General features: G+C 34.7%; 2 protein-coding genes, 1 non-coding gene and 2 pseudogenes across 3 annotated transcripts; all 5 read right to left on the reverse strand.

Annotated features, from left to right (window-relative positions):
* Positions 1 to 365: 365 nt before the first annotated feature.
* LOC113761508 overlaps positions 366 to 25692 on the reverse strand; it is a 48783-nt pseudogene continuing 23456 nt past the window's right edge.
* LOC113771168 (50S ribosomal protein L7/L12-like) lies at positions 5463 to 6165 on the reverse strand. The gene is given in 3 exon segments (XM_027315785.1): positions 5463 to 6052; positions 6055 to 6075; positions 6078 to 6165. Coding segments are annotated over 3 exon segments (579 nt in total). The 3' UTR covers positions 5463 to 5582.
* LOC113761516 (50S ribosomal protein L7/L12-like) lies at positions 12429 to 13714 on the reverse strand. The gene is made up of 2 exons (XM_027304539.1): positions 13492 to 13714; positions 12429 to 12742 (listed from the first exon to the last, which is right to left on the reverse strand). The coding sequence occupies exons 1-2, from the start codon at positions 13712 to 13714 to the stop codon at positions 12429 to 12431; spliced, it is 537 nt and encodes a 178-aa protein (XP_027160340.1).
* LOC113752904 lies at positions 17570 to 17675 on the reverse strand. The gene has a single exon (XR_003464925.1). It is a non-coding gene; the product is annotated as a small nucleolar RNA R71 (small nucleolar RNA).
* Positions 24373 to 25101, reverse strand: LOC113771178 (annotated as a pseudogene).

Consider the following 25692-nt stretch of genomic DNA (forward strand, 5'->3'; position numbering starts at 1 on the left):
TATTCGACTACAACAATGAAGGTTAGACATCTCATATTTGCACAAGAAATATTTTCAAATATTGCATGAAGTGGCTAAAAATGTTATCTACTAGAGTGTGGGTCTGTTAATTGCTGGGGATCAGTTAAGTGAAAATCGCATGCTGAGAGTTCATAATTCTATTCCAAAATTTCCATACTTGGCAAAAGCCTGAAATGTAACTGTTTGGACATCTAAAAAATGGACAGAGGCCATTTGCGGCCACTGAAAAGTCAGCCACCATGTTAAAATACTGAAGCAAACAGACTACTTGTAAGTTGCAACCACAGCTAAATCAGCAATAATTGCAATATCATCCACCAGCAATTTTACACAAACCAGACATCTGTTAAGCCAATTTCCCTGGTGGCCCATCCGTATCCCAAAATCCCATTAAGGGTCAGCACAAAATATCAAGTATGACAACCAAATTTGAAGGAATATATAATAATGTTCCTCCTCTACTTAGCAAGGAAAGTTTCATTCTTTTGAATATGCAAGAACAACATCTTCAGAATGACAGTTGTTTCTCTATCAGAGCGAAAAACTGGCAATAGAACTTTGATAATAGTTCAAAGAAAGCATACAAAACTCAGTGAAAATCTACTCCATAACAGCAACTCCCCCTACAGTCGTGATCTTCTCTATAATATCATTTACCTCTTCTTTAGCATTAAAACTGGTACTTTCTCAACTAAATCTTTGGCTTCCTTCAACCCCAAATTTGTGAAAGCACGAACCTCTTTGATCACCTTAATTTTTGCAGCAGCATCAAACTTTTCTAACTTGACATCAAATGCAGTTTTTTCAATCTTTTCTCCTCAGCCTTTGAATACCCAGCACCAGACCCTTCCTGAGGACCCAAGTCCATGCCCTCCACTAAAACTGGTTGAATCTAAGGATGCCTTAGTCTGTCTCTAAGCATGGGACCAATCAAATTACGCTCCTCAGGAGACAGGACTGCAATCTGTTCTGCAAGCCGAATGATCTTATCTGAAGATGGGGGTCTAGGGCCATAAGGATCATAGAAAGTAGGATACTTGTGTCTTACGGGCTTTGATTTGGGATCCCTGGGAATGAAATCAGACTGAAATACACGAGACTATAGAGGGCCAGTAACCACACGAAGAGCGGGATAGCTACGCAAGGATTTGAAAACTACAGAAAGCTTCATGGTTTGAAGATAGTTACAAAAAAATAAACACTGAAGGATGATTTCTGGTAAAGCAGTGCCCTTTGGCACTTGTAGCACTAAATGCAGCAAATGAATGTAATCCTTCCTTCCTGTGTAGAAGCTTCACATCCTATTTCCAATGACCTTCTCACCTTAAGAAGAGAAATGGGGAAGATGTCAGTCTCATTCTTATTTTCAAGGACTATCATCTCATTCTGGAATATGGAAATACTACTGGTATAAGAAGACTAATCAACAATATGACATCCAGTATTGCAAGCCGTTTACAACTCATAAATTTTCAGTCCACCAATGTGAAGCCATTGGCTACCATGCTTGATAAATATTTTTTGCATGAATGTGCTTTGGGAAAGAAGACCACACGCAAGAATGTTTTGGTAAATGGTAGCATTCTAGGAATTGACTTCCATGCATATACCCAGAGCATGGCAGACTTGGCATACAACAAATTAAATACTAAGCAACGTTTTTTTGGATTAAGTTTGGTATTAGGCTGCATTCTTACTTGCAATCAAATATTACAAAGGAACAATCTTTAAAGAGAGTGGTTGGCTTATGGAATGAACCTAACCCTTATGAAAAGCTAATGTGCAAAATATACCAATCGATTCAATATTGAGTACCCTTGCAAGATTTTGTTGTTCAAAATCCAAACTATCCAATGTCTCAATAGATCAAAGGAGAAAGAAAAACTAGGAAAGGTATTCGAGGGCTTAAGTAAGGAACAAGTGGAAGTAATTTCGGATTATTTTCATTCATAGTTGACTCATATGTAAAAGAAACCTTAACAGCCAACTTAGGGAACAAATTTTACATCCATCTTCATTCGGGTTTCAGACCAGTTCCAGCCGAAAAATAAAATAAAATAAATAACTCAGGCTCCAGAACTAACAATTTCATTGAACTTCAATAGGTCTAAGCACAAAATAAAATCCAATCACCAAAAACAAATTGTTATGACAAAATATAAACTTTATGGAGAAAAGCTAACCACCAAGAAATAAAGAACTCCAGAGAGACACAATAAGGCATTAGCAACGAAAGGTTCACAAGCTACAATCAAGATCAAGAAATTAAAACATAAATAAATCATCTATTTAACAGGGGAAAAAATCCTTCACAGCTAAACAAACAAACAAATGAACTTACCAATTTTTTGTTGATTTTGTGGGTTGCATAAACAAATACAGAAAAGGACAGTGAGAAGCGTCTGCGTGTGCAAACGCGAATAAGAACCCTGACGGCTATTTAAGTGCCCGTTTTGCAATAATGCCCTTTTTTTTTTATTGATTTTACTCTTTGGCACCGTAAATTACTTTACCAGTGTCTGGCTCCTTTATGGCTTTCCCAATCGCCTTCCTTTATTGTTTTTTTTGGGATAATTTAAAAAATACAGAGACAACATAATTTTTAATGTAATAACCAGTAATAATTCACTATTGTTACAAAATCATTGAAACTAGACAACAACCGCCAACTGCTGTATCTCAAGCTATAATTTTTTAAAATAAATGAAAAAAATAGCTAAGCACAGAATAATTCCCAATCATTCATACTATATTATGTAAAAAGAAAGAAGCAATTAAAAAAATTGAACTTTACGAGCATTACTACCAACCCAGAAATAAAAACTCCTCAAATGAAGAATACAACATCTGCCACCAAAGATTCACGAGGACTTGTGATGCTTAAGAAAATAAACAAGAATTGCAATCCAACATTTAAGGGCTAAAAAACAATTTTAGATAACTAAGCACATATTTACATGAATGATGGTGCTGATGTAAACAAACACAATGGGCTTACGAATTTATTATTGATTCTGTTGGGCTTCTGTTGGGGAAAGGAGTGAAGGTAGAGAGTGTGAATTGTCAGCGTGTAGAAAATAGAAATCTGAATATAAGAACCCTAATTTGACGGGGAGAGCGCGATTATTTAAGCGTCCTTGTTGCCCTCAAATTTGGCTTGATTTCTGGTTGTGTCCCCATAAATTTATTGTGCCATTTGTAATGGCCCTCGAACATTTTTTTTTAAATTTTTATTACTACATTAAAGGTGCTTGTTTTGTTTCTAGGGAAATGACGGAGGAAAAGTATGAAAAGTGTAAGTGTGTATTTTTCTTTTTTTCTTGAGCTAGATATTTTAACTTAGCTTTATACTACAAGAGAGTTATAAATTCTTATGTCCTTTCGTAGGTGGAGTATAAATATATAATAAGTGATTCATTCTGAGTTATAGGAGCATGTAACTTAAAAAAAAAATCGATTTTTCGATCGAATTCGATTCGAATTTTGGAATTCTCGAAATCGGTAAAGCGAAAAGTGAAAAGGAAATCGAATTTTTTTATTTTCAAAATATACGAATTTGGTTTGAATTTGAGAATATGTTTTCTCAAAACGAAATTTTGGATTTCGAATTCGCAATGTGAAATCGGAATCGAATACCTAATTTGATATTCAATTTCAAATTCGTATGTGTTATATATATTAATATATATGTAATATAAAAATTTATATTATATAATAATAAATCTAATTATAATAGTATTATAAAACAATACAATAATAAGTCTTATTAAGTTAGTTGTATATTATGGTATAACTACAAACTTATATTATTCAAAAGTTGGCATTTAGTTTAGCAAAACTTACATATAATTACAGAATTAGGTGAAATCGGTTATTACCGACTTTCAAATTGAATTCGGAATTTGTGAAAGCGAATTTGAAATCGATCGAATTTTCTAATGTCCAAATTTGAAATTTTTGAAAATTTAAAATTCCAAATTACCGAATTTGATTTCGATGCACACTCCTGTTGAGTAATTTGAACAAAAAAAAGAGCTTATGTATAGAGGTAAGCAATACTAGTTTGATTTTATGGCTTTTATTTTCACATTTCTTTTGTTATTTACTTCTTATTTTTCTTGCGTCGCATTATAGTTTGATAGGCACCTATATCTTGGGAGAATACAAGCCAAATAATACTTATGAGGGCACGCAGGAGGTATTTGTCAATTTCTTGCTTACTTTCTGTGGAAAGGTAAGAGGAAAAGTAATAGCAGCCAAGTTTTATGCTAAAAGCCGTGTTGATTAAGGATTTTGTGATGAAAGAGGAGTTAAAACAAAGTCATTGCTCATGTTTAATTTTCGTCACCATCAGTTCTTTCACGTCAAAAAAAAGTTGAAAAATCTTTGCTTTCACAAGAGGGATAAGAATTGGAACATGGGGACGCAATTGACACATTATGAATCCACATTAGCAAATCCTTTTCGGAAAGCCTCAACTCATTCGTCATCAACCACTACCTTAACCAAGTTGGAAGATCAACTAATGCAATAACTTGGGAAATGGAAAATCAATAAATGAGCACAGTCGTCTACTCTCTAGACCTTTGTCTTTCTCGGTCATGTTCCACATGGAAATGTTATCTACTGTCATCACCCAAAAGCAAAAAAGGTAACATGCATGTTCAAGGTTCGACACTCTAAGAGCTTGCCTTCGCCTTTAAGGATTTACCTTTCTTTTCTAGAAGAATCAAGACTAAACATGTTTATTAAATGAACAATTTCCCAAAAGTTCCATCCATCCATCCAAAGAATTGAAGAATCAAGACCATAATCGTATATTAACTATCATCTGGCCAAAGAACTGAAGACTTGGACCACAATCATGTTTATTTACTCTACTACTGCTTTCAGGTTAAGATGAACTGATTGACCTGTAACAATTGGTCAATTAGGAATGCTATTCGACTACAACAATGAAGGTTACACATCTCATATTTGCGCAAGAAATATTTTCAAATATTGCATGAAGTGGCTAAAAATGTTATCTACTAGAGTGTGGGTCTGTTAATTGCTGGGGATCAGTTAAGTGAAAATCGCATGCTGAGAGTTCATAATTCTATTCCAAAATTTTCATACCTGGCGAAAGCCTGAAATGTAACTGTTTGGACATCTCAAAAATGGACAGAGGCCATTTGCAGCCACTGAAAAGTCAGCCGCCATGTTAAAATGCTGAACCAAACAGACTACCTGTAAGTTGCAATCACAGCTAAATCAACAATAATTCCAATATCATACACCAACAATTTTACACAAACCAGACATCTGTTAAGCCAATTTCCCTGGTGGCCCATTCGTATCCCAAAATCCCGTTAAGGGTCACCACAAAATATCAAGTATGAAAACCAAATTTGAAGGAAAATATAATAATGTTCCTCCTCTACCAAGCAAGGAAAGTTTTATTCTTTTGAATATGCAAGGACAACATCTTCAGAATGGCAGTTGTTTCTCTATCAGAGCGAAAAACTGGCAATAGAACTTTGATAACAGTTCAAAGAAAGCATACAAAATTCGGTGAAAATCTACTCCATAACAGCAACTCCCCTTACAACCTTGATCTTCTCTATAATATCATTTGCCTCTTCTTTAGTGATACCTTGCTTAATTAAAACTGGTAGTTTCTCAACTAAATCTTTGGCTTCCTTCAACCCCAAATTTGTGAAAGCACGAACCTCTTTGATCACCTTAATTTTTGCAGCAGCATCAAACTTTACTAACTTGACATCAAATGCAGTTTTTTCAACCTTCTTCTTCTCAACCTTTGAAGACCTAGCACCAGACCCTCCCTGAGGACTCAAGTCCATGCCCTCCACTAAAACTGGTTGAATCTTAGGATGTCTTAGTCTGTCTCTAAGCGTGGGACCAATCAAATTACGCTCTTCAGGAGACAGGGTTGCAATCTGCTCTGCAAGCCGAATGATCTTATCTGAAGGTGGGGGTCTAGGGCCATAAGGATCATAGAAAGCTGGATAATTGTGTCTTACGGGCTTTGATTTGGATCCCTAGGAATGAATCAAGCTGAAATGCACGAGACTGTAGAGGGCCAGTAACCACTCGAAGAGCGGGATAGCTACGCAAGGATTTGAAAACTACAGAAAGGTTCATGGTTTGAAGATAGCTACAAAAAAATAAACACTGAAGGATGATTTTTGGTGAAGCAGTGCCCTTTGGCAATTGTAGCACTAAATGCAGCAAATGAATATAATCCTTCCTTCCTGTGTAGAAGTTTCACATCCTATTTCCAGTGAGGGGAAGATGTCAGTCTCATTCACATTTTCAGGGACTATCATCTCATTGTGGAATATGGAAATCCTACTGGTATAAGAAGACTAATCAACAATATGACATCCAGTATTGCAAGCCGTTTATAACTCATAAATTTTCAGTCCACCAAACTGATGCCATTGGCTACCATGCTTGATAAATATTTTTTGCATGCATGTGTTTTGGGAAAGAAGACCACACGCAAGAATGTTTTGGTAAATGATAGCATTGTAGGAATTGACTTCCATGCATATACCCAGAGCATGGCAGACTTGGCATACAACAAATAAATACTAAGCAATGTTTTTTTGGATTAAGTGTAGTATTAGACTGCATTCTTACTTACAATCAAATATTACAATGGAAAAATCTTTAAAGAGAGTGGTCGACTTATGGAATGAACCTAACCCTTATGAAAAGCTAATGTGCAAAATATACCAATCGATTCAATATTGAGTACCCTTGCAAGATTTTCTTGTTCCAAATCCAAAATATCCAATGTCTCAATAGATCAAAAGAGAAAGAAAAACTAGGAAAGGCATTCGAGGGCTTAAGTAAGGAACAAGTGCAAGTACTTTCGGATTATTTTCATTCATAGTTCACTCATATGCAAAAGAAACCTCAACGGTCAACTTAGGGAACAAATTTTACATCCATCTTCATTCGGGTTTCAGACCAGTTCCAGCCAAAAAATAAAATAACTCAGGCTCCAGAACTAACAATTTCGTTGAACATCAATAGGTCTAAACACAAAATAAAATCCAATCACCAGAAACAAATTGTTATGACAAAATATAAACTTTATGGAGAAAAGTTAACCACCAAGATATATAGAACTCCTGAGAGACACAATAAGGCATTAGCAATGAAAGGTTCACAAGCTACAATCAAGATCAAGAAATTAAAATATAAATAAATCATCCATTTAACAGGTGGAAAAAATCCTTCACAGCTAAATAAACAAACAAATGAACTTACCAATTTTTTGTTGATTTTGTAGGTTGCATAAACGAATACAGAGAAGGACAGTGAGAAGCGTCTGCATGTGCAAACGCGAATAAGAACCCTGACGGATATTTAAGTGCCTGTTTTGCAATAATGCCCTTTTTTTTATTGATTTTACTCTTTGGCCCCGTAAATTACTTTACCAGTGTCTGGCTCCTTTATGGCTTTCCCAATCGCCTTCTTTTATTGTTTACCCTTTTTTTTGGGGATAATTTCAAAAATACAGTGACAACATAATTTTTAATGTAATAACCCGTAATAATTCACTATTATTACAAAATCATTGAAACTAGACTACAACCGCCAACTGCTGTATCTCAAGCTATAATTTTTTAAAATAAATTAAAAAATAGCTAAGCACAGAATAATTCCCAATCATTCGTACCATATTATGTAAAAAGAAAGAAGCAATTAAAAAAGTTGAACTTTACGAGCATTACTACCAACCCAGAAATAAAAACTTCTCAAATGAAGAATACAGCATCTGCCACCAAAGATTCACGAGGACTTGTGAAGCTTAAGAAAATAAACAAGAAATGCAATCTAGATTTTAAGGACTAAAAACAATTTTTTTAGATAACTAAGCACATATTTACATGAATGATGGTGCTGATGTAAACAAACACAATGGGCTTACGAATTTATTATTGATTCTGTTGGGCTTCTGCTGGGGAAAGGAGTGAAGGTAGAGAGTGTGAATTGTCAGCGTGTAGAAAATAGAAATGTGAATATAAGAACCCTAATTTGACGGAGAGAGCGCGATTATTTAAGCGTCCTTGTTGCCCTCAAATTTGGCTTGATTTCTGGTTGTGTCCCCGTATATTTACTGTGCCCTTTGTAATGGCCCCCGAACATTTTTTTTAAAATTTTTATTACTACATTAAAGGTGCTTGTTTTGTTTCTAGGGAAATGACGGAGGAAAAGAATGAAAAGTGTAAGTGTGTATTTTTCTTTTTTTCTTGATCTAGATATTTTAACTTAGCTTTATACTACAAGAGAGTTATAAATTCTTATGTCCTTTCGTAGGTGGAGGATAAATATATAATAAGTGATTCATGCTGAGTTATAGGAGCATGTAACTTTAAAAAAAATCGATTTATCGATCGAATTCGATTCGAATTTTGGAATTCTCGAAATCGGCAAAGTGAAAAGCGTAAAGGAAATTGGATTTTTTTATTTTCAAAATATACGAATTGGGTTTGAATTTGAGAATATGTTTTCTCAAAACGAAATTTTGGATTTCGAATTCACAATGCGAAATCATAATCGAATACCTAATTTGATATTCAATTTCAAATTCGTATGTGTTATATATATTAATACTAGGGGAAAAAGCCCGCGCCATGCGCGAGAGTTTAGTACCTATAATTAAAGATAGTTAATAATTATTATTTAGTATTTTGTAGTATAAGAATTGAAGTATGACGATTTTATTATGTGATATTAAACATAAAAATAATAAATTACGTATTGAGTAAAAAATATAATATGCACTGAAATATAATTATAAAACACAATTAACCACTTTGCGTCTAATCTAATAGAATAAAAGATCTACTTATATCTGCTCATGCACTTTAGGGATATTAAAATTTGTTGTTTAGTTTGAATTTGATTTTGATATGAGGGCAATCCACCTCATTATCTTGTCATATAAGTGAGATTTGAACAATTAGCATACTTGAAGAAATCATTGCTAATGGAATTTCGGTTCTTACAAGCCAAATTCTTTGATTTATATTGATTCCAAGGGCATATCATCATGAAACATCCACATTGACCAATTAATCAATTATGATTTATTGTATCATTTATGACATATAGCAAAGCATCTCCTTCTCAGTAGGGGTTACAATTACAAAACATCAGTTTTTGACCTAGTTGCAAAGATATACAATAGCTAACATTCTAATCTAGATGAATAATTATCTCAAAAAAGTACTAAAACATCTTAATCCATTCAATTCAAGAAAATAATTAAAAGTAATGAAGTACATACTTTGGATCTACAGCCAAATACTTTTAAGTAGATAGTTAAATATATTAGCAAATCAAATGGAGTGAAAAATTGCCTAAATAGAATCATCAATAAAGTAGCAAATAATTTGAAAATTACCATAACTAATAGTTAAAACAACTAAAGAAGTAGATGCAATCTATAAATGAAAATTTTTTGATGATAAACTTATTCTAAACCACAAATAACAATTAACAAATGATATCTCCTCCCTATCAAGCTTATCTAACATGGACAATTGAATTAAAACACTAAAAAAAGTATTGCACATACAATTTGCAAGATTATAGATTTCTTACAACCGAAAAAGTAGATTAACTAAAGAAAACATATTGAAAAAGATGTTGCAAAATGGGAAAGAGAAGTAACTAATATAGCAACATCTGAATTCAATAGACTACATGATTGTAGTGGAACAAAGTTATAAGTAAATGAAATGAATTTGAATAGATGAGAGTTACTATGGTAATGACCAAGAAACCAAACTTCTCCACTAATCAGTATTAATTGTATCTTAACATCTATATATCATAAGTTTGCAAATAACTGATAAGAAAGGCTTTAAGAAATTAAGAGACTTGAATGTTAATCCAATTAAATGATTAAAAGGATTTTTATGTAATTCCACTAAAATACAAACTGAATTCAATTGTACCCAATGTTTAATCGGATATCGAATATTGCCACATGTTAAACTTACCCATAGTTTTAAATGTCTGATAGAACATTTAAGTAATTATAAAAAAAAATCAAATTAGCTATAATGATTCATATTCAATACTTCAATTGCACTTCAAATACTTTTATATTCCCAAAATAGCCCCACTATTGCGGTTGAAATTTTTGCCCTAAACTCATTCTTATATAGTATAAGGAAAATGATTAAAAGGATTTTTATGTAATTCCACTAAAACACAAGCTGAATTCAATTGTATTCAATGTTTAATCGGATATTGAATATTGCCATATGTTAAACTTACCCACAGTTTTAAATGTCTGACAGAACATTTAAGTAATTATAAAAAAATCAAATTAGCTATAATGATTCATATTCAATACTTCAATTGCACTTCAAATACTTTCATATTCCCAAAATAGCCCCACCATTGCAGTTGAAATTTTTGCCCTAAACTCATTCTTATATAGTATAAGGATATATGTAATATAAAAATTTATGTTACATAATAATACATCTAATTAATAATTATATTATAAAACAATACAATAATAAGTCTTATTAAGTTAGTTGTATATTATGTTATAACTATAAACTTATATTATACAAAAGTTCGCATTTAGTTTAGCAAAACTTACATATAATTACAGAATTATGTGAAATCAGTTTACCGACTTTCAAATTGAATTCGAAATTTGTGAAATCGAATTTGAAATCGATCGAATTTTCTAATGTCTAAATTTCCAAAAATTTCAAATTTAAAATTTCAAATTACCGAATTTGATTTCGATGCACACTCCTGTTGAGTAATTTGAACAAAAAAAAGAGCTTATGTATAGAGGTAAGCTATACTAGTTTGATTTTAAGGATTTTATTTTCACATTTCTTTTGTTATTTACTTCTTATTTTTCTTGCGTCGCATTATAGTTTGATAGGCACCTATATCTTGGGAGAATACAAGCCAAATAATACTTATGAGGGCACGTAGGAGCTATTTGTCAATTTCTTGCTTACTTTCTGTGGAAAGGTAAGAGGAAAAGTAATAGCAGCCAAGTTTTATGCTAAAAGCCGTGTTGATTAAGGATTTTGTGATGAAAGAGGAGTTAAAACAAAGTCATTGCTCATGTTTAATTTTCGTCACCATCAGTTCTTTCACGTCAAAAAAAAGTTGAAAAATCTTTGCTTTCACAAGAGGGATAAGAATTGGAACATGGGGACGCAATTGACACATTATGAATCCACGTTAGCAAATCCTTTTTGGAAAGCCTCAACTCATTCGTCATCAACCACTACCTTAACCAAGTTGGAAGATCAACTAATGCAATAACTTGGGAAATGGAAAATCAATCAATGAACACAGTCATCCACTCTCTAGACCTTTGTCTTTCTCGGTCATGCTCCACATGGAAATGTTATCTACTGTCATTACCAAAAAGCAAAAAAGGTAACATGCATGTTCAAGGTTCAACACTTGAAGAGCTTGCCTTCGCCTTTAAGGATTTACCTTTCTTATCTAGAAGAATCAAGACCAATCATGTTTATTAAATGAACAATTTCCCAAGAGTTCCATCCATCAATAGAATTGAAAAATCAAGACCATAATCGTATATTAACTATCATCTGGCTAAAGAACTGAAGACTTGGGCCACAATCATGTTTATTTACTCTACTACTGCTTTCAGGTTAAGATGAACTAATTGACCAGTAACAATTGGTCAATTAGGAATGCTATTCGACTACAACAATAAAGGTTACACATCTCATAGTTGCGCAAGAAATATTTTCAAATATTGCATGAAGTGGCTAAAAATGTTATCTACTAGAGTGTGGGTCTGTTAATTGCTGGGGATCAGTTAAGTGAAAATTGCATGCTGAGAGTTCATAATTCAATTCCAAAATTTCCATACCTGGCAAAAGCCTGAAATGTAACTGTTTGGACATCTCAAAAATGGACAGAGACCATTTGCGGCCACTGAAAAGTCAGCCGCCATGTTAAAACGCTGAAGCAAACAAACTACTTGTAAGTTGCAACCACAGCTGAAATAGCAATAATTCCAATATCATACACCAGCAATTTTACACAAAACCAGACATCTGTTAAGCCAATTTCCCTGGTGGCCCATCCGTATCCCAAATCCCATTAAGGGTCAGCACAAAATATCAAGTATGACAACCAAATTTGAAGGAAAATATAATAATGTTCCTCCTCTACCTAGCAAGGAAAGTTTCATTCTTTTGAATATGCAAGAACAACATCTTCAGATTGGCAGTTGTTTCTCTATCAAAGCGAAAAACTGGCAATAGAACTTTGATAACAATTCAAAGAAAGCATACAAAACTCGGTGAAAATCTACTCCATAACAGCAACTCCCCCTACAGCTTGATCTTCTCTATAATATCATTTGCCTATTCTTTAGTGATACCTTGCTTAATTAAAACTGGTACTTTCTCAACTAAATCTTTGGCTTCCTTCAGCCCTAAATTTGTGAAAGCACGAACCTCTTTGATCACCTTAATTTTTGCAGCAGCATCAAACTTTTCTAACTTGACATCAAATGCAGCTTTTTTAACTTTCTTCTCCTCAGCCTTTGAAGACCCAACACCAGACCCTCCCTGAGGACCCAAGTCCATGCCCTCCACTAAAACTAGTTGAATCTTAGGATGCCTTAGTTTGTCTCTAAGCGTGGGACCAATCAAATTACGCTCTTCAGGAGACAGGGCTGCAATTAGGGATGACAATGGGGGCGGGTGCCCGCCCAGCGAGGGGCTCTCGGGGCGGGGGTTGGGGCGGCGGCGGGGTAGAATTTTTCCCCCCGCTTAGAAACGGGGCGGGGGAGTATACCCCTGCCCCGCCACCCGCAAAAAAAAAAAAAATATATATATATATATAAATATATATAATTATATATAATATGTAAGTTAATTAGTTATAAACTTATGATAATGATATTATTAGTTAGATGTATTATATAATGTATATTAGTTTACGTAATATAATTGATATTATCAATTATATAAATAATTATACATGTCTACTAATAGAATTTATTAATTAGTTATACTAAATTTACTAATACATTTATACTAAATTTCTAATTACACTTAATAGAATAACATTTTTTTTCTCAAAAAAAGCACAAACACAATAATGAATTAGTTATTGTATTTGTACTAAAAGTGAAAATTTGACTATTTTAGTTATATTTATTTTATCATATTGGATTGTATTCAAATAACTTCTGTTTGATTGTTTTTATGAGTTTCAATTGCAAAATTACAATGAATAATAATTTGGTGATGTGTTGATATTTTAGTACTTGATTATTTATTAAAATTTAACTATAATAAAATTTTATTAACTCCGCGGGGCACCCGCCGGGGAAGCGGGGCGGGGGGAGCGGGAGGCGGGGGACGGGGCGGGGGTCGGGGGGAATTAATAGGCAACGGGGCCCCAACCCCGCCCCGTTGCCATCCCTAGCTGCAATCTGTTCTGTAAGCCGAATGATCTTATCTGAAGGAGGGGGTCTAGGGCCATAAGGATCATAGAAAACAGGATACTTGTGTCTTATAGGCTTTGATTTGGAATCTCTGGGAATGAAATTAGGCTGAAATGCACGAGACTGTAGAGGGGCAGTAACCATACGAAGAGTGGGATAGCTACGCAAGGATTTGAAAACTACAAAAAGCTTCATAGTTTGAAGATAGTTGCAAAATGATAAACACTAAAGGATGATTTCTGGTGAAGCAGTGCCCTTTGGCTAAATGCAGCAAATGAATGTAATCCTTCCTTCCTGTGTAGAAGTTTCACATCCTATTTCCAGTGAGCTTCTCACCTGAAGAAGGGAAATGGGGAAGATGTCAGTCTCATTCTTATTTTCAGGGACTATCATCTCATTCTAGAATATGAAAATCCTACTGGTATAAGAAGACTAATCAACAATATGACATCCAGTATTGCAAGCCGTTTACAACTCATAAATTTTCAGTCCACCAATCTGATGTCATTGTCTACCATGCTTGATAAATATCTTTTGCATGAATGTGCTTTGGGAAAGAAGACCACACGCAAGAATGTTTTGGTAAATGGTAGCATCCTAGGAATTGACTTCCATGCATATACCCAGAGCATTGCAGACTAGGCATACAATAAATAAATACTAAGCAACGTTTTTTTGGATTAAGTTTGGTATTAGGCTATCAAATATTACAAAGGAACAATCTTTAAAGAGAGTGGTCGACTTATGGAATGAACCTAACCCTTATGAAAAGCTAATGTGCAAAATATACCAATCGATTCAATATTGAGTACCCATGAAATATTTTCTTGTTCAAAATCCAAACTATCTACTGTCTCAATAGATCAAAGGAGAAAGAAAAACTAGGAAAGGCATTCGAGGGCTTAAGGAACAAGTGCAAGTACTTTCGGATTATTTTCATTCATAGTTCACTCATATGCAAAAGAAACCTTAACAGCCAACTTAGGGAACAAATTTTACATCTATCTTCATTCGGGTTTCAGACCAGTTCCAGCCAAAAAATAAAATAAAATAACTCAGACTCCAGAACTAATAATTTCATTGAACTTCAATAGGTCTAAGCACAAAATAAAATCCAATCACCAGAAACAAATTGTTATGACAAAATATAAACTTTATGAAGAAAAGCTAACCACCAAGAAATAAAGAACTCCTGAGAGACACAATAAGGCATTAGCAACGAAAGGTTCACAAGCTAAAATCAAGATCAAGAAATTAAAACACAAATAAATCATCCATTTAACAGGGGGAAAAATCCTTCACAAATAAATAAACAAACAAATGAACTTACCAATTTTTTGTTGATTTTGTGGGTTGCATAAACGAATACAGAGAAGGACAGTGAGAAGCGTCTGCGTGTGCAAACGCGAATAAGAACCCTGTTGGATATTTAAGTGCCCGTTTTGCAGTAATGCCTTTTTTTTATTGATTTTACTCTTTGGCCCCGTAAATTACTTTACCAGTGTCTGGCTCCTTTATGGCTTTCCCAATCGCCTTCTTTTATTGTTTACCCTTTTTTTGGGATAATTTCAAAAATACAGTGACAACATAATTTTTGATGTAATAACCCGTAATAATTCACTATTATTACAAAATCATTGAAACTAGACTACAACCGCCAACTGCTGTATCTCAAGCTATAATTTTTTAAAATAAATTAAAAAACAGCTAAGCACAGAATAATTCCCAATCATTCGTACCATATTATGTAAAAAGAAAGAAGCAATTAAAAAATTTGAACTTTACGAGCATTACTACCAACCCAGAAATAAAAACTGCTCAAATGAAGAACACAGCATCTGCCACCAAAGATTCACGAGGACTTGTGAAGCTTAAGAAAATAAACAAGAATTGCAATCCAGCATTTAAGGGCTAAAAAACAATTTTTTTAGATAACTAAGCACATATTTACATGAATGATGATGCTGATGTAAACAAACACAATGGGCTTACGAATTTATTATTGATTCTGTTGGGCTTCTGCTAGGGAAAGGAGTGAAGGTAGAGAATGTGAATTGTTAGCGTGTAGAAAATAGAAATGTGAATATAAAAACCCTAATTTGACAGAAAGAGCGCGATTATGTAAGCGTCTGATAGGTCATAATTTGTTGCTAAATTTATAATTATTTTTCCCTAGATTTTAGCCAAATATTATTTTAATTGATTGATTCTAATTATATTTGGTATTTGGTACTAATTGTAGGAAGGTGGAGCAAAAGGAGATTAAAAGATGTGATTTTTCCAGAGTTTTCTAATTCAAAATGGAATCTACGTGGATTATTGACGGAAGATTAGGAGGGAAGTATTATACTCCTAGTAGGCCTGCTTGGCTTGGCATGTATTTCGTTTGGCTTTGATATGCTTTGTAAGCAATAAGGAGACAAAGAGGCCACAATTGTTGAGCTTGGGAGATGGCTTTTTCATCTTTGGTTGACCGAAGATAGGAAACAAAAGAAACATTCTCTCGTAAGCTTTGGAGGAGACTTGTTTTGGAAGTCTTAGTAGTTTTCTTCTCCTATTAGGTATCTATCATGTGGGCCGCAAAGGCCATAGGAGGGAACATTTAATTATCCCTTTGGCTTGGTAGTTCGGGATAGTTTTGATTCCATCGAGTTTTCTTCCTGCGAATTTGGAGAAGAATGCCGTCGGCTATTATTTTTATTCTTGCACGGCTGGTTCTCCATTAACCATTAATGGAGAACTAGCTTCTTAATTCTAGTCAAGGGACAATTGAAGATTTGGTTCTGCAATTACTGTGAGATCGAATTTATTTTAATCGCTTTCTCATTTATTGGTATTTATATGATTCCTGCTTTTAATTGTTATAACTCTTGTGTATGATTGATTAGTGCACAATAATTAGTTATTCATATAGGCTATTTTGCTAAATAGGGGTAATTGAATTTGTAATTGTTCGTTATCTCTATCCCAATAGCAACTGGCGTAATTGGGTTTATGTCAGGGAAACATACGATCTAACTTAAACAAACCCTCTTAGCATGTTTGTTAGTTAGGATTGGGCCTTTCTAATTCTTAATGCAATCTAGAAATTAAATCCTACGGTCATACCTAGGGTTGTTTTTGGGTTAGAGAAATAGTTAACGGTCGTACCTTAACTATCGAGAAAGTAAGGAAAGGTTGGTTGTTTATCGCGTGTATGACAACTATAACCAATCTATTAATAAATGTGAAATTATCTGTGAATCGATGATCAGTGCATGAACCATTTCTGAAGTGTACCCTTGGCTAGAGTTTCTCTTAATCAATTATTTTCTGCTGTTAATTTATTTAGTTAGCATTTAATCCAAGAACCCCCCATTCTTTGGACTCTAGAAGAAACGAATTATCCTCAATCCCTGTGGATTCGACCCTACTCACTGCTATATACAAAATCTGTATTTTTCTCGAATAGGTATTTATTATTGCACAGGTTCGGCACCTGTCAATTTTTGGCGCCGTTGCCGGGGACTGGCGTTCGTTAATTCGTTTTCTTTTTGAGTTCATTTTATTTTGAATTTATTTTTTTCTTTCGATTTTATGCCCCGCTCCTCTTGAGCAGGTGAATTAATTTTTGACCATGAGATAAAGAAGACCGTGCATAGTGCCAACTCGAGCAATCCTGATCAAGAAGACGTCGCCATGGCTAATGCTCGAACTTTAAGGGAGTTGGCTACTCCAAACTTTAATCAACAGTTATTATGCATCACCTTTCCAAATTTAGATGAAGAACCTCCTTTTCAATTAAAGTTTGGCCTAATTCAGCTCTTACCTTCTTTTCATGGTTTTTCCGGTAAGGAGCCTTACAAGCACTTGCAGGAATTTGATGTAGTATGCACAAGTATGAAACCCTCGGGAATTACTGAGGAGCAAATAAAAATGCGAGCATTTCCCTTTTCCCTCAAGGACACGGCAAAAGATTGGTTCTACTATCTGCCACCAGGTAGTATAACAACTTGGGAACAATTAAAGAAGAAGTTTTTGCAAAAATATTTTCTTGTGTCAAGAACCGCCAATTTGAGAAAGGAAATATGCGGCATTACACAGCATCCAGGGGAGTCACTCATGACTATTGGGAGAGATTTAAGAAATTGTGTATTAGATGCCCTCAGCACCAAATTAGCGAGCAGCTCTTGATTCAATATTTCTATGAAGGTTTGCTATATACGGATAGAAGTCTTATAGACGCTGCCAGTGGAGGTGCTTTGATGAATAAGACTCCCCAAGATGCTTGGAAATTGATAGAAAGGATGGCAGAAAATTCTCAACAATTTGGCACAAGGAAGGATGCCCATACTTGTCGAGTAAATGAGGTAAATGTCTCATCAATTCAACAACAAATATCTGAATTAACTTCGGCTATTCGACAGTTGGTTGTAGGAAATTTTCAACAGGCCAAAACATGTAGTATTTGTAAGGACACGAGTCATCCCACAGATTGGTGCCTAGTGTTACAAGATGAAGGAGTTGAACAAATGAGCATGGTTGGCAACGTGCCCGTGTCTCGTAGGCAGTGTGACCCTTATTCCAATATGAATGATCCGAATTGGAGAGACCATCTGAATGTTAGCTATGGAGGCAACAAGCAGTAAAATTCTTTGCCCAATAGGCAACAAGATTTTCAGCCGCGACACCCCTCCAAATACCAATCTCATTCATCAAATGCTGACATGTCTTTGGAGGATATGGTCAAGGCATTAGTTGCCAACACCACGCAACTCCAGAAAAATGCCATTCAATACCAACAAAGGACAGACACGAGCATCAGAAACATAGAACATCAGTTGAGTCGGATGACCTCTACACTACATCGTTTGGAGTCTCAAGAGAAAGGAAAACTTTCATCTCAACTTGAAGTTAACCCAAAGAATATGAGTGCCATGACCCTCAGAAGTGGAAAAGAAATTAAAGGGCTTACGGTTCTGAAGGATAAGGGTCAAGATCAAATTCAAAAAGAGATGGAAGATGAAAGGCGTGAATTGGTATCTACACCGAGCAAATGGAATTCTCCAATTTATAAAGAATTGCCCTCACAAACCATCATTGACCTTAAGAAAGATGAGGATGCAATTATCCTGACAAGTGACATGGAACTACAAGAGTCTCAAGAAAACGGATCTAAAGATGCGGTTGAAAAGAAAGTTGAAGTGCAAGAAATGAGATCCCAACATCAAATCACTCAAGTGAATGAATCCGGTGAACATTTTTCAAATGCGGTGACATCTCCTCCATCTCTTAATCAACATTTTCTTGACTCTTATTCTTCAATTCCTGTTAGTGAAATTGATTTTATTATACCAGAAGATTTTTAAATTTCATGACAGGAATAAGTTAAGAGTTGCAATGGTAAAATATCTCGAACCAATAAGTGCTTGTGATGGAGGAGTGAATGAAGATTTAAGATCATCACTTGTTTGTTTGGCGCCATCTACTAATCCATGGAAGACCGTAGCTCGTGGACTCAAGAATTACTCTATTTACGAGGGCTATCAGGATTACATAGAAGATGAAGCACTGAAACGAGTTATACGATTTTATCCTCCGTGAATAAATATGGCAATGTCAAGCCAAAAATATTAAAGAAATGCGCTGCGTGGGAGGCAACCCAAGGCTCTTTATTTTAGTTTTCTTATGCTTTTTGGAATTTTTGTTAAGTGTTAGTTGCATTTAGTGATTTGTTACTTTTGTGGCAGGAAGCTGGCAGTTAGACGTGCCCACACTAGATAGTCACGCCTAAGGAAGGAAGTTTTAATTTGGCGGACAGAAGACTAACCAGCAGTTAGGCGTGACCACGCCATATGGTCACGCTTAAGGAAAACAATTTTCGTCGGCGGTCAGAAGACTCTATAGTAGTTAGGCGTGCCCACGCCAAATAGTCACGTCTAAGGAACTCAATTTCTGAAAATTGGTCAGAAGACTCTAATAGTTAGGCGTGCCTACGCCAGGTGGTCATGCTTAAAGATCTTAATTTCGGATGGTTGGTCAGAAGCACGCCTAACACAGGGGTTCCTTTATTCAAAAAAAAAAAGGGGTCCCTCACTGCCTATTCTCATCTCTGCTCAAACAAAGGATAAAAAGAAGAACCCCCATTCCCACCTATGCTATAGCTGCTTAAGACCCTCCATTGCGTACTCAGGGAAGTTTCGTTGTCCCTTTTTGTTTTGAATTTTATTCTTTATTTGTTACATTGAGGACAATGTAAGATTTAGGTGTGGGGGGGGAGTAGTATATTGGTATTTTATTGAAAAAAGTGCAAGTATAGGCATTTTTGTTGGAATTTTTGTTTGACTTTGTCGAATTTTGTCCAATTTTGGCCTATCTTTGTGCATATTTGTGATTATTCCTGATAAACGATGGTTAAATGTCTCAAATTTTTCTACTGCCAAGATTTTATACTCTAAGATGTTAGGTATGACATGGTTAAATTTAAGGGTATCTCTTTGGTGAATATTTGAGACTTTGTGACTTTTGCACTTTTTGGTTAACTTTTCTAAGTACTGTAAATATTTGTCTAGTATTTTTTGTGCAAATTGGTTCAGCTATTAATCTTAGTTCTCCATGTTTAAGAAATGAAGCGGGTTTGTGTGATTTTTAATTTTAATTTGGTGTTTATTTATGAATAGTATTCAGCTATACTCCTCTAGTATCGTTACCTAGTAACCGGAGGTCTTCACCACAAGTGTCGACTTTCACGTCAAAAAGCCACGATAACTATGAGTATGTGATTTTTAAGCGATGATGGCTGAGTAATTGGGCTCCTTCATGTGGCCAATGTCGGAGTTCGCTTCAAAACGCTTGAATGGCTAAAAACTAAGCATTCCCCTGAAAAAAAATGTCAATCAAGTGGGAATATTCAAAAAAAAAGTGCTAATAGTGAAAAATATGAATGAATTGCTAGCCCGCTGATCCATGAATTTTATTATTGAGATTTTGCTTAATAGTCGAACCATTTGCTTATGGATGCTGGTTGAATATTTTATATTCTTAGATTAGTTAGTCATAAATTGAAAGAGTCCTTGATCTTGAAAGCTAATTGGAGAGATATTTCTTGCAAATTGCCATTAATACTTGACATGTATTTTAATTGTATCTTGGCAATAGAAGATTTGAATAATACCATTGTTTGAACTTGATTACTTGATTTATATTCTAATGCTTGAGGACAAGCATGGTTTAGGTGTGGGGGAAATTGATAGGTCATAATTTGTTGCTAAATTTATAATTATTTTTCCCTAGATTTTAGCCAAATATTATTTTAATTGATTGATTCTAGTTATATTTGGTATTTGGTACTAATTGTAGGAAGGTGGAGCAAAAGGAGATTAAAAGATGTGATTTTTCAAGAGTTCTCTAATTCAAAACGGAGTCTACGTGGATTATTGACGGAAGATTAGGAGGGAAGTATTATACTCCTAGTAGGTCTGCTTGGCTTGGCATGTATTTCGTTTGGCTTTGATATGCTTTGTAAGCAATAAGGAGACAAAGAGGCCACAATTGTTGACCTTGGGAGATGGCTTTTTCATCTTTGGTTGACCGAAGATAGGAAACAAAAGAAACATTCTCTCATAAGCTTTGGAGGAGACTTGTTTTGGGAGTCTTAGTAGTTTTCTTCTCCTATTAGGTATCTATCATGTGGGCCGCAAAGGCCATAGGAGGGAACATTTAATTATCCCTTTGGCTTGGTAGTTCGGGATAGTTTTGATTCCACCGAGTTTTCTTCCTGCGAATTTGGAGAAGAATGCCGTCGGCTATTATTTTTATTCTTGCACGGCTGGTTCTCCATTAACCATTAATGGAGAACTAGCTTCTTAATTCTAGTCAAGGGACAATTGAAGATTTGGTTCTGCAATTACTATGAGATCGAATTTATTTTAATCGCTTTCTCATTTATTGGTATTTATATGATTCCTGCTTTTAATTGTTATAGCTCTTGTGTATGATTGATTAGTGCGCAATAATTAATTATTCATATAGGTTATTTTGCTAAATAGGGGTAATTGAATCTGTAATTGTTCGTTATCTCCATCCCAATAGCAACTGGCGTAATTAGATTTATGTCAGGGAAACATACGATCTAACTTAAACAAACCCTCTTAGCATGTTTGTTAGTTAGGATTGGGTCTTTCTAATTCTTAATGCAATCTAGAAATTAAATTCTACGGTCGTACCTAGGGTTGTTTTTGGGTTAGAGAAATAGTTAACGGTCGTACCTTAACTATCGAGAAAGTAAGGAAAGGTTGGTTGTTTATCGCGTGTACGACAACTATAACCAATCTATTAATAAATGTGAAATTATCTGTGAATCGATGATCAGTGCATGAACCATTTCTGAAGTGTACCCTTGGCTAGAGTTTCTCTTAATCAATTATTTTCTGCAGTTAATTTATTTAGTTAGCATTTAATCCAAGAACTCCCCATACTTTGGACTCTACAAGAAACGAATTATCCCCAGTCCCTGTGGATTCAACCCTACTCACTGCTATATACAAAATTTGTATTTTTCTCGAGTAAGTATTTATTATTGCACAGGATCGGCACCTGTCAGCGTCCTTGTTGCCCTCAAATTTGGCTTGATTTCTGGTTGTGTCCCCGTATATTTCCTGTGCCCTTTGTAATGGCCCCCGAACATTTTTTAAAATTTTTATTACTACATTAAATGTGGTTGTTTTGTTTGTAGGGAAATGACGGAGGAAAAGTATGAAAAGTGTAAGTGTGTATTTTTCCTTTTTTATTGAGCTAGATATTTGAACTTAGCTTTATACTACAAGAGAGTTATAAATTCTTATGTCCTTTCGTAGGTGGAGTATAAATATATAATAAGTGATTCATTCTGAGTTATAGGAGCATGTAACTTAAAAAAAATCGATTTATCGATCGAATTCGATTCGAATTTTGGAATTCTGGAAATCGGTAAGCGAAAAATGAAAAGGAAATCGGATTTTTTTATTTGCAAAATAAACGAATTTGATTTGAATTTGAGAATATGTTATCTCAAAACGAAATTTTGGATTTCGAATTCACAATGCGAAATCGGAATCGAATACCTAATTTGATATTCAATTTCAAATTCGTATGTGTTATATATATTAATATATATAATATAAAAATTTATATTATATAATAATAAATCTAATTATAATAATATTATAAAACAATACAATAATAAGTCTTATTAAGTTAGTTGTATATTATGTTATAACTATAAACTTATATCATACAAAAGTTGGCATTTAGTTTAGCAAAACTTATATATAATTACCAAATTAGGTGAAATCGGTTATTACCGACTTTCAAATTGAATTCAAAATTTATGAAATCGAATTTGAAATCGATCGAATTTTCTAGTGTCCAAATTTCCAAAAATTTCAAATTTAAAATTCCAAATTACCGAATTTGATTTCGATGCACACTCCTGTTGAGTAATTTGAACAAAAAAAGAGCTTATGCATAGAGGTAAGCTATACTAGTTTGATTTTATGGCTTTTATTTTCACATTTCTTTTGTTATTTACTTCTTATTTTTCTTGCGTCGCATTATAGTTTGATAGGCACCTATATCTTGGGAGAATACAAGCCAAATAATACTTATGAGGGCACGCAAGAGGTATTTGTCAATTTCTTGCTTATTTTGTGTGGCAAGGTAAGAGGAAAAGTAGTAGCAGCCAAGTTTTATGCTAAAAGCCGTGTTAATTAAGGATTTTGTGATGAAAGAGGAGTTAAAACAAAGTCATTGCGCATGTTTAATTTTCTTCACCATCAGTTCTTTCACGTCAAAAAAAAAAGTTAAAAAATCTTTGCTTTTCACAAGAGGGATAAGAGTTGGAACATGGGGACGCAATTGACACATTATGAATCCACGTTAGCAAATCCTTTTTGGAAAGCCTCAACTCATTCGTCATCAACCACTACCTTAACCAAGTTGGAAGATCAACTAATGCAATAACTTGGGAAATGGAAAATCAATCAATGAGCGCAGTCATCCACTCTCTACACATTTGTCTTTCTCGGTCATGCTCCACATGGAAATGTTATCTACTGTCATCACCCAAAAGCAAAAAAGGTAACATGCATGTTCAAGGTTTAAACACTTGAAGAGCTTGCCTTCGCTTTTAAGGATTTACCTTTCTTTTCTAGAAGAATAAAGACCAAACATGTTTATTAAATGAACAATTTCCCAGCAGTTCCATCCATCCAAAGAATTGAAGAATCAAGACCATAATCGTATATTAATTATCATCTGGCCAAAGAACTGAAGACTTGGGCCACAATCATGTTTATTTACCCTATTACTGCTTTCAGGTTAAGATGAACCAATTGACCAATAACAATTGGTCAATTAGGAATGCTATTCGACTACAAAAATGAAGGTTACACATCTCATATTTGTGCAAGAAATATTTTCAAATATTGCATGAAGTGGCTAAAAATGTTATCTACTAGAGTGTGGGTCTGTTAATTGCTGGGGATCAGTTAAGTGAAAATCGCATGCTGAGAGTTCATAATTCAATTCCAAAATTTCCATACCTGGCAAAAGCCTGAAATGTAACTGTTTGGACATCTCAAAGATGGACCGAGGCCATTTCCGGCCACTGAAAAGTCAGCTGCCATGTTAAAATGCTGAAGCAAACAGACTACTTGTAAGTTGCAACCACAGCTAAATCAGCAATAATTCCAATATCATACACCAGCAATTTTACACAAACCAGACATCTGTTAAGCCAATTCCCCTGGTGGTCCATCCGTATCCCAAAATCCCATTAAGGGTCAGCACAAAATATCAAGTATGAAAACCAATTTTGAAGGAAAATATAATAATGTTCCTCCTCTACCTAGCAAGGAAAGTTTCATTCTTTTGAATATGCAAGAACAACATCTTCAGAATGGCAGTTGTTTCTCTATCAAAGCGAAAAACTGGCACTAGAACTTTGATAACAGTTCAAAGAAAGCTTACAAAACTCGGTGAAAATCTACTCCATAACAGCAACTCCCCCTACAGCCTTGATCTTCTCTATAATATCATTCGCCTCTTCTTTAGTGATACCTTGCTTAATTAAAACTGGTACCTTTTCAACTAAATCTTTGGCTTCCTTCAACCCCAAATTTATGAAAGCACGAACCTCTTTGATCACCTTAATTTTTGCAGTAGCATCAAACTTTTCTAACTTGACATCAAATGTAGTTTTTTCGACCTTCTTCCTCTCAGCCATTGAAAACCCAGCACCAGACCCTCCCTGAGGACCCAAGTCCATGCCATCCACTAAAACTGGTTGAATCTTAGGATGCCTAAGTCTGTCTCTAAGCGTGGGACCAATCAAATTACTCAAGAGACAGGGCTGCAATCTGTTCTGCAAGCCGAATGATCTTATCTGAAGGTGGGGATCTAGTGCCATAAGGATCATAGAAAGCAGGATACTTGTGTCTTACGGGCTTTGATTTAGGATCCCTGGGAATGAAATCAGGCTGAAATGCACGAGACTGTATAGGGCCAGTAACCACACGAAGAACGGGATAGCCAGGCAAGGATTCGACAACTACAGAAAGCTTCATGATTTGAGGATAGTTACAAAAAAATAAACATTGAAGGATGATTTCTGGTGAAGCAGTGCCCTTTGGCACTTGTAGCACTAAATGCAGCTAATGAATGTATTCCTTCCTACCTGTGTAGAAGCTTCATATCCTATTTCCAGTGAGCTTCTCACCTTAAGAAGAGAAATGGGGAAGATGTCAGTCTCATTCTTATTTTTAGGGACTATCATCTCATTTTGGAATATGGAAATCCTACTGGTATAAGAAGACTAGTCAACAATATGACATCCAGTATTGCAAGCCATTTACAACTCATAAATTTTCAGTCCACCAATCTGATGCCATTGGCTACCATGCTTGATAAATATTTTTTGCATGAATGTGCTTTGGGATAGAAGACTACACGCAAGAATGTTTTGGTAAATGGTAGCATTCTAGGAATTGACTTCCATGCATATACCCAGAGCATGGCAGACTAGGCATACAACAAATAAATACTAAGCAACGTTTTTTTTGGATTGAGTTTGGTATTAGGCTGCATTCTTACTTGCAATCAAATATTACAAAGGAACAATCTTTAAAAAGAGTGGTCGACTTATGGAATGAACCTAA

The sequence above is a fragment of the Coffea eugenioides genome, chromosome 1 (assembly GCF_003713205.1).
Source record: "Coffea eugenioides isolate CCC68of chromosome 1, Ceug_1.0, whole genome shotgun sequence".
NCBI lineage: Eukaryota > Viridiplantae > Streptophyta > Magnoliopsida > Gentianales > Rubiaceae > Coffea > Coffea eugenioides.

Bases quoted from the DNA above. Each gene is read 5' to 3' on its own strand.
- LOC113761516 (XM_027304539.1), bottom strand. From the start codon at position 13,714: ATGAAGCTTTTTGTAGTTTTCAAATCCTTGCGTAGCTATCCCACTCTT. The intron at 12,743-13,491 runs GCAACGGGGCGG...CCCTAATTGCAG, and splicing joins ACAGATTGCAGCTAGGGATG to CCCTGTCTCCTGAAGAGCGT.